This window comes from Cervus canadensis, chromosome 20, assembly GCF_019320065.1.
Source record: "Cervus canadensis isolate Bull #8, Minnesota chromosome 20, ASM1932006v1, whole genome shotgun sequence".
Lineage (NCBI taxonomy): Eukaryota > Metazoa > Chordata > Mammalia > Artiodactyla > Cervidae > Cervus > Cervus canadensis.
Window position 1 is genome coordinate 57,350,926 of NC_057405.1, and position 9,824 is coordinate 57,360,749.

Here is a 9,824-nt window from a genome sequence, read left to right on the forward strand (position 1 = left end):
TCCATTACAATGCACGTGAGCAATTACAGGATGGGGAAGGCCATGTGGTGAAGTCACCTGTTTAGTTTTACTCTAGCCCAGCATTTCCCAGACCTACCTGGCTATGGACTATGTCTTTGGAAAACACAGTTTGGGAAAGAGTGACCTAGCACAGAAGTTGGCAAGCTTTTCTGTGAAGGGCCAGCAAGTGAATATTTTAAACCGTGCGGGCCTCAGAATCTTCTGGTTAGCCTTCTCAACTCTGCCAGTGCAGTGGGAAAGCAACAGTAGACCAGTGAAATTTGAAGTTTCATATAATTTTCACATGTTACAAAATACTGTTCTTTTGATTTTTTTTTTTTTTTTTGATCAACCCCAAAATATAAAAGCCATTCTCAGCTTGCCTGCTACATAAATGCAGGAGGTAGGCCAGGTTTGCTGGGGCTGCAGTTGACTGACCCGTGGTTCACGGGTGAAGTCTTCACCTTCCAATGTGCACAGCTCCGCCCCAGCCTCGCATTCCAGGCCCTTCTCCGTCCTCTCTTGCCTGCCCACCCACTCCCTGCCTCTGGTCCGTGCACCAGCAGTATGCAACCCTTGCAGTTCCCCTTACCCATTCTGCTGTTTTTGAGCTTCATGCAGGCTCTGCTATGTAATTTGTTGGACCCAGTGAAAAATGAGGAAATGTGGAGTTCTTTGTTCAAAAATTCTTTAGAATTTCACAATGGCAACAGCAAAGCCTTAAGCCAAGTGTGAGGCCCTTGTAAGCCTGGGGCCCAGCTTGACAGTGCAGCTTGGACCTACTTGAAGCCAGCTCTCATCCCAGACCTTTGTTCCTTTTTCTCAGAACTTTTTCTTTGGTGGTGGTGGGGCGGCCTCCTGCTAACCCTTTGGAATGCTTTTCAGGCTCCACCTTCTCTGTAACCTTTCCCGGAGCAGCTCCAACCCCTCAGGGCTCTCTGCGCACACCTCCTTACCTGGCGCAGACCACACTGCTCTGCATCTCTCTCTGGACAGATCTGCCTCTCTGTTTTCCCCTACTAGACTGAGTGGGAAAAGGGGGTTTCTCTGTTTGAAGCCCAGGAGCCTGAAACAGGGTGTAGTCTGCAGTAAGTGCCAAAGAAATATCCTGAAACAGGACAGTTCCTATTTTCTTGGTAAGGTTACTGATTGTTGAATCCTTTTGAAATAAATGTATCTGTGATCTACTACAAAATGAGTACAGCATGCTGCATGTATTTGCCAGAGGGACCCGGGCTTTATCACTCAGGCTTCGTCGAATAGTGGACCTCAGGCAGGATTAAGAGTGAGCCCCGGCTGCTCTTCCCTATCAGGCTAACTGACCGCCCCCTCCTCCATTGTGAAAACAGGCTGCTGCTCCTCCGTCTTCAAGTAAGGTTGCATTTTCCCCTCTAGAACAGAAGCTCCATAGCGGCTGGGACTTCTCACTTCACCCCTAGACCACCAGCCACAGAGCATCTGGCACATGGCAGCGTGTGCTTCATAAATATTTATGGAGCGAACAAGTGCAAGAAACGAATGCTAAAATATAGGGACAGGCTCAAAATGCTTTGTAATCTGAAACGAAGCATGTGCCTTGTAATTCAGTCCTCAAGACCTTTAAGGATGTGTGGTGCTGAGAGAGCCTTGGACTAGCAATCAGGATTCTCGGGTTCCATGAATAATAATGACCATGACTTCCAGGTGGTGAGTGTGCTGGCTCTATGGAAGTCACTTTACCAGGCCAGATCACTTAATTCTCACCACGTCTCCTAGATGTGGGGAGCACGGAGGAAGAGGAGAGAAGCTGAGTGAGCCGCCCGCATCCCACAGCCTGTACCCGACCCCAAGTCTGATAGAACGCCCAGCCTGCCCTCTCCCTGACACATGTCCTGGCTCTGCTCAAACCTGCTCTGTGACCTTGGACTGATCACCTTTCGGGTTCTCCATTTTTCTCATCTGAAAAATGAAGGCTAGACTAGCCAATCTTTAAAGTGCCTTTCTGCTGTAAAATTCAGTGTTTTGAAAGCACAGAGCTTAGTCAGAGAGGCAGACTAGGTGGTTTTGTTATTGTTGGTTTTTATTGGTTTGATGGTTCAAGCACAGAAAAGGAAACCTTGAGTCATTTTTGGAAAAGCTTGCAAAACTACTTCTGTATGAGAAATAGCTCATCCTCCTTGCCCCTTTGAAAAACATATGTTATCACCAGCTAGAGTTGACTAGCAGCATCATGGGTCAGCTATTCCTCATGTCAATTTGCTGATGAAAAAACAGTGTTATATTTTAAATCTAAGGATCTTGCCACTGTAAACACAGTAGATGTTTCAATTCAGAGACCAGACATCTTTTTTTTGCAACTCTCATTTCTCTTGAGAAAGCCTTCCAAGTGTTCGGGTGCCCTCCTCTATCCCTGCTGGGAAATGGTCTGCTGGGCCCCTGCGAGCCAGCTCCTGCTGACTCCTGCTGACCACCTTTCTCCTCCCCACCCTGTCACACCCACTCATGCTGTCCCCTGAGGGCCCCAGACACACTCCTGCCTTTGGGTGTCTGCACCACCAGTTCCCTGCGCTGGAAACACACTCCCTCGTCATCTGACAGCTCAATGCCTCCCCTTCAGTAAGGGTTTGCCTACCATGCCCACCTGTTAAAATTTGCTCCCTGCCCCCATCCCCAATCCCAATCCCCTTTTCCCCTTCTCCATGTTTCTGCTTTTGCTTTTTCCCATAGCACCTACCCTCTTACATACTTCACTTATTATGGTCTGTTACTTATTGTCTGTTGTGTAAACAGGTGTACTGTAAGGATGTAAGCTCTGTGAGGGCAGGGATCTTTGCTCTGTCACTAATGCACCCCAAGTGCTTAGGACAATGCCTGACATAAGAAAACACTCGATGTTTCTGAATGAAAAAGTTCCAACATGATCAGATTCAGGAAGAAGCATTGCTATGGGACACAGAGGTATTTATGTGGACTAGGTAGTTCATAAACCTAAATTTGAGTATTTGCCTACAGTGAAAGACAGGGAAAGCCTGGCATGCTGCAGTCCATGGGGCCACAAAGAATCAGACATGGAACAGCTGAACAACAACAAAACTCTAAGCTAATAGAGCTAAGATCTATTACTTTTTACCTGCTGAATTGATGATGTCAAGCCTAAATTAGTGATGAGGTCTTGTGTGCACTCAGGGAGATTTTTTTTAATTAATAGATTTTATTTTTTAGAGCAGTTTAAGGTTTCATTTTAGAGCGAAAGTGAGTGGGAAGTACAGAGAATTCCGATACCCTCCACCTCCCACCTCGTTTCCCCTATTTAACATCTTGCCTTAGTGTAATGCATTTGTTACACTAGATGAGCCAATATTGATATATTGTTATTAAGTAAAGCTGTTCAGGGAGGTTTTGTCCATACAATTCCAGACTCAATTATAAGTAACATATAATTTTTAAACTGTATAAATTCTTGGATTAAAAAAAATAATGAAAGATGGTGAATCCTAAAATAAATGGCTTTGACAAAACATTTCCTTGGTTATTACAGCAAAGAGAGTGGAATCCGAAGAAACAGTTACGACAAGGGACTCTGTGGTGAAAATAAATGGGATTTACTTAACAGAATCAAAGGCCATTGGCCACTTAAAGAGTCACCCACTTCAGCTAACATATGATGGAGACTTCAGTAAAATCACGGAGCAAGAAATGTTTAAAGGGGCAACGTCCTTGCCATTTCATCTCAGAAGTGGAGGGTCAGTATTCTTTTCACTTAATTTCCAGGTCAGAGCGACTGTGTCATTTACCAGTTTGTTTTCTCTGTTATGTAGATGATTGATTTACATTTTCCCCTTTTATATAAACAAATTTTAAATTTATGATGCATGAGTAGGAGAGATTTCTTCTCAGGGCTGAATGGGGTTGATTTTACATCTCCCTCTTCGCTCCTCAGGAAAACATTTATTCATACCTGCCAAAATGCTGCTTTGATAGGGCTGTCAGACTAAAGTCTCTGCTTTATTTGGGCTGTTCCAGCCAGCCCTTGAGTGATGACTGATCATACTGTTTGTGTTATGTGGGATTCTTGCCCGGCCTGGAATTTCTCACTACCTCCCTTTAGGTTAGTCCACTCTTGTGGACTCCACCAAACTTGATTTATCTTATTTTCCAGTAGAAACTTGGATTAAAATATTTATTTTGCAAACTAGAGTTAAAACAGGAGAGTCCTGTGGATTCCTCTTATCTGTGACACCTCGCTACTAATCTCTCATATAATGAACGATTGGGAGTTACTCTGTTTCATACCACATTCCTGGAGAAAGCTTTTTTCCCCACCCCAGTCTGTGTTGACCATTTCACCACCCCCCCCACCTGTGTAAGAACCCCTAAATTCATACCATGTTCCTAGATACGGCTTTCTAGGGCTTCCCCACCCGACTGCAGTACTCTTGCCTGGAAAATCCCATGGACAAAGGACCTTGGCAGGCTGCAGTCCATGGGGTCGCTAAGAGTCAGACATGACTGAGCGACTTCACTTTCACTCTTCACTTTCATGTGCTAGAGAAGGAAATGGCAACCCACTCCAGTGTTCTTGCCCGGAGAATCCCAGGGACGGGGGAGCCTGGTGGGCTGCCGTCTTTGGGGTCGCACAGAGTCGGACACGACTGAAGTGACCTAGCAGCAGCAGCATCAGGGCTTCCCTTAGAAAACAGAGGAGCAATTTTCCTACCATATTAAGGATTTGTAGAGAAGTGCTCACTTTGTGAATTCTTATACTGGTGTTTTCCTAAGGAAGCCTTGGATAACTGGGGAACCCGGGTGGGAGAGAGAGCAGGCTGTGGTTTCCAGTCCCAGCCAGTGGTGGTGCTGAGACAGGCAGGAGGTCTTGAACTGGACAGGGTCACTCAGAGATATTTTTCTATGATTTTCCATTGGGTCATTGTGAACAACTGCCCAGTTAGGGTTTGCTTAACAAGATTAAATTCCACGGGCCCTTTTAAGACCAAGTGCCTGTTGCCCTCACTTTAGATTCGGGTCTGACTTTGGCTTGTACCCATGCCGTGTGCTTAAAACTGCCTCCACCCCTACTGGCTGCTTGGCAGTTGGTTAGTTTAGCTGAACTGACCTTGTCTGCTGACACAGCCCGAAGAACATTGCACACACAGAATTTATATTAGGCAAGCTAGTAGTCCTTGTCATGTCACTTTGCATTCAGAACATTTTTTTTTTAAATTAAAGGAAAAATGAAATGTCTCCTTAAGTGGAAGAGAAGGACTTCAAGTTGGGACTTTGGGAGTTGCGCACAAAACATCAAACTGGCCATTGCAACAAATCTTTTCCAGTTGGTGAATAAGAATAGGCTGCGAACCTCAGAGCTTAAACATAAAAGGCAGCAGGAGAACTTGTGTTTCTTTCAGCACTGAACTGAAACGGAAACATTTATCTTGCTGCACCCATCCTTACAGTAATTAAAGTTGACTAGGAAAAACCAGACAAGAGCTGTTTTTCTTTTCTTCTTTTGTAAGCCTTCAAATGTTGTGGAATAATCTAGCAAGCCAGGGTTCATTATTTATTCCTCAGTCTGGGACAGCAAAGGCATTTTTGGTTACATATTTTATCTCACACACAGCAGAGGAGAGATCAGTTAGGGACTGGTGGCACGTCTTCCTGATGGTCCAGAATTAGGAGGTGCTGGGCAGCAGCGCTGGTTGCTTTCTTTCCACTTTGTTAGGATGTCTTTTGCATCGTTCAGTGAATTGTGTCTGCCCTGGATTTGTCATACACCCTGGCAGGTTTAATTTCCAGTAACATTTTGGCTTTATGAATCTTTACCTCCTTTAATCATTGGATGGGATTTTTGTTGAGGTGGTGCCAGAAAAAAAGTTTTTTTTATATAGTAGGATTAAAACAAACCAGAAAATGGAAACTCTTAGCAGTTCTTTCATTAATTGCATTCGTGAATCAATCTGGAATACTTGATGGTTGTTTCTGGTAAACATTTAAGCAAATAATTCCAAGAAATGATCTTTGCTATGCAGTGGAGTATTCCCAGTCTTGATGGTAAAGCCCTACCCTCAATTAACATGTTTTCATGTTTAGACCAGAAGGTGGGAAATGAAGACTCTTGTCAGTGAGCTGAGCTGGCCGGAGAAGGGAGGAAAGGGATTGAGTAATTGGAGCTGACAGGGGTTTGAGGGCTGAGAAGCAGAGAGCAGAGGAAGGGAGGTCAGGCTCCATACAGGGTCTTTGCTGCTGACCTGGCGTGGGAGCTGCCGCCTTCATGCCGGTGCTTCGTGGCCTAGCGAGAGAAAGGAGTAGTTTAATTTGGTGAAACCATGTTGATTTTAGGGAAACCCTTAATTTAGAACAAACTCAGACCTGGGATGGACTGGAGTTTAACTTTATGTTGGTCATGATGGAAAAAGGACTTGCTAGATGAGGCATCATTGCAGACAAGGTTGGGGGCGGGGAAGTGGGCACTGTTTAACTTTCCAGACGAGAAAAGCACTCTCCAGCCCTCACTGAACCGTCATCTTCAAACCATGTGCCAATCAACGACAGCCTGTGTGTCCATGCGAGGAGTCCAAGTTTGGCAGGCCTGCAATTAGCAACACCCCATCTTCTCTTGCTTTATGTTGCTATGTTTTGAAAATGGCTTTCTTCAAAATACATATGTGTGTGTGTATCTCCATCCATCATCTATCCAGTGGTTCTATCTGATGAACCCTTTTATACATCTGCTTTTAAAAACCTTCTAAGAGTTTCTGTGTAAATATTGTTCAACTTCTTGTGCTTTGGAAATGTGATTTTTAGGAGGAAAGTCCAAGAGCAGTTACTTACGGGGGTTAAGAACTCTTTAGGGGTCAGAATCTGTGGATTCAGAATCAGTTCTCTCTCAGCCACTTGATTCAGCTATATGATCTTTTTTTTTAAAGTTTTTTTTTTTTTAATTATTTACTTGGCTGTGCCAAGTTGTCATTGCAGCAAGCTGGCTCTTTGCTGCAGCATGGGAACTCTAAGTTGAGGCACATGAGATCTAGTTCCCTGACCAGGGATTGAACCCAGCTCTCCTGCATTGGGAGGTCAGAGTCTTAGCCACTGGACCATCAGAGGAGTCCTCAGCTCTATGTTCCTGGACAAGCCTCTGAACACTTCCAAGGGCTCAGTTTTCTAATCTATAAGCTGTTCTCCTTTCACCCCTGTCTCCTCCCAGCAGTCACTCAAAGCTGTGAAATGAGAGTAGTTGGTTCGGAGGTGGGCACGTGATCTAAGCCAAACCAATTGAATCCTTCCCTGGGACTTCTGCCAAAGCCTTTGGGGAAAGTGCTCTTCTTCCAGGTTCGCAAGCTGTAAAGAATGACGTAGTCTTGGAGTCAGCAGTGGCTGTTTCATTGCCTGTGGAGGGTGACTGATGGGAAGTGACGTATAAACAAGCAGGGCCAAGGAATGGAGACTGCGATAAGTTCAAGGATGATATGTAGGCCCCTAAATCCAGCTGTGCGTGAGGCCACCACATCCACCATTCTTTTTTCTCTCTCTCTCTCTGGCCCTTCTTTCCTTTCTTCTTACTTTCCTTCCTTCCTCTTTCTTTTCTTTCCTTTCTTATCTTTCTTCCTTCCTTTATTTACCTTGACAGGAATGGCTTATGGTGCTTTAGGTTTCTGTCACCTGGAATATGGCAACCAGGAGTCTTGTTAACCTGCTAGACTCTGTGAAATAGAAAGACAAGGGCAAAACCTGACAAAGATGCCACAAAAAAAGAAAACTACAGGCCAATATCACTGATGAACATAGATGCAAAAATCCTTAACAAAATTCTAGCAAACAGAATCCAACAACATATTAAAAAAAATCATACACCACGACCAAGTGGGCTTATCCCAGGAATGCAAGGATTCTTCAATATCCGCAAATCAATCAATGTAATACACCACATTAACAAATTGAAAGATAAAAATCATATGATTATCTCAATAGATGCAGAGAAAGCCTTTGACAAAATTCAACACTCATTTATGATTAAAACTCTCCAAAAAGCAGGAATAGAAGGAACATACCTCAACATAATAAAAGCTATATATGACAAACCCACAGCAAGCATCACCCTCAATGGTGAAAATTGAAAGCATTTCCCCTGAAATCAGGAACAAGACAAGGGTGCCCACTCTCACCACTACTATTCAACATAGTGTTGGAAGTTTTGGCCACAGCAATCAGAGCAGAAAAAGAAGTAAAAGGAATCCAGATAGGAAAAGAAGAAGTGAAACTCTCACTGTTTGCAGATGACATGATCCTCTACATAGAAAACCCTAAAGACTCTACCAGAAAATTACTAGAGCTAATCAATGAATATAGTAAAGTTGCAGGATATAAAATTAACACACAGAAATCCCTTGCATTCCTATATACTAACAATGAAAAAACAGAAAGAGAAATTAAGGAAACAATACCATTCACCATTGCAACAAAAAGAATAAAATACTTAGGAGTATATCTACCTAAAGAAACAAAAGACCTATACATAGAAAACTATAAAACACTGATGAAAGAAATCAAAGAGGACACAAACAGATGGAGAAACATACTGTGTTCATGGATTGGAAGAATCAATATTGTCAAAATGGCTATTCTACCCAAAGCAATCTATAGATTCAATGCAATCCCTATCAAGCTACCAACGGTATTTTTCACAGAACTAGACCAAATAATTTCACAATTTGTATGGAAATACAAAAAACCTCGAATAGCCAAAGTAATCTTGAGAAAGAAGAATGGAACTGGAGGGAATCAACCTGCCTGACTTCAGACTCTACTACAAAGCCACAGTCATCAAGACAGTATGGTACTGGCACAAAGACAGAAATATAGATCAATGGAACAGAATAGAAAGCCCAGAGATAAATCCACGAACCTATGGACACCTTATCTTTGACAAAGGAGGCAAGGATATACAATGGAAAAAAGACAACCTCTTTAACAAGTGGTGCTGGGAAAACTGGTCAACCACTTGTAAAGAATGAAACTAGAACACTTTCTAACACCATACACAAAAATAAACTCAAAATGGATTAAAGATCTAAATGTAAGACCAGAAACTATAAAACTCCTAGAGGAGAACATAGGCAAAACACTCTCCGACATAAATCACAGCAAGATCCTCTATGACCCACCTCCCAGAATATTGGAAATAAAAGCAAAACTAAACAAATGGGATCTAATGAAACTTAAAAGCTTTTGCACTACAAAAGAAACTATAAGTAAGGTGAAAAGACAGCCCTCAGATTGGGAGAAAATAATAGCAAATGAAGAAACAGACAAAGGATTAATCTCAAAAATATACAAGCAACTCCTGCAGCTCAATTCCAGAAAAATAAATGACCCAATCAAAAAATGGGCCAAAGAACTAAACAGACATTTCTCAAAAGAAGACATACAGATGCCAACAAACACAAGAAAAGATGCTCAACATCACTCATTATCAGAGAAATGCAAATCAAAACCACAACGAGGTACCATACACACCAGTCAGGATGGCTGCTATCCAAAAGTCTACAAGCAATAAATGCTGGAGAGGGTGTGGAGAAAAGGGAACCCTCTTACACTGTTGGTTGGAATGCAAGCTAGTACAGCCACTATGGAAAACAGTGTGGAGATTTCTTAAAAAACTGGAAATAGAACTGCCATATGACCCAGGCAATACAACACTGAGGAAACCAGATCTGAAAGAGACACGTGCACCCCAATGTTCATCGCAGCACTGTTTATAATAGCCAGGACATGGAAGCAACCTAGATGCCCATCAGCAGATGAATGGATAGGAAGCTGTGGTACATATACACCATGGAATATTACTCAGC

The 9,824-nt window shown here is 43.0% G+C and overlaps 1 protein-coding gene across 3 annotated transcripts in view; it reads left to right on the plus strand.

Moving 5' to 3' along the window:
• The window catches only part of ARMC2 (armadillo repeat containing 2), a 128,888-nt gene that overhangs the window by 19,644 nt on the left and 99,420 nt on the right, over nucleotides 1–9,824 (plus strand). For all 3 annotated transcript variants that reach the window (XM_043439189.1, XM_043439188.1, XM_043439190.1), the window contains exon 5: nucleotides 3,518–3,722. In XM_043439189.1, coding sequence (XP_043295124.1) covers nucleotides 3,518–3,722 — 205 coding nt within the window. The remainder of the gene's footprint in view (nucleotides 1–3,517; nucleotides 3,723–9,824) is intronic.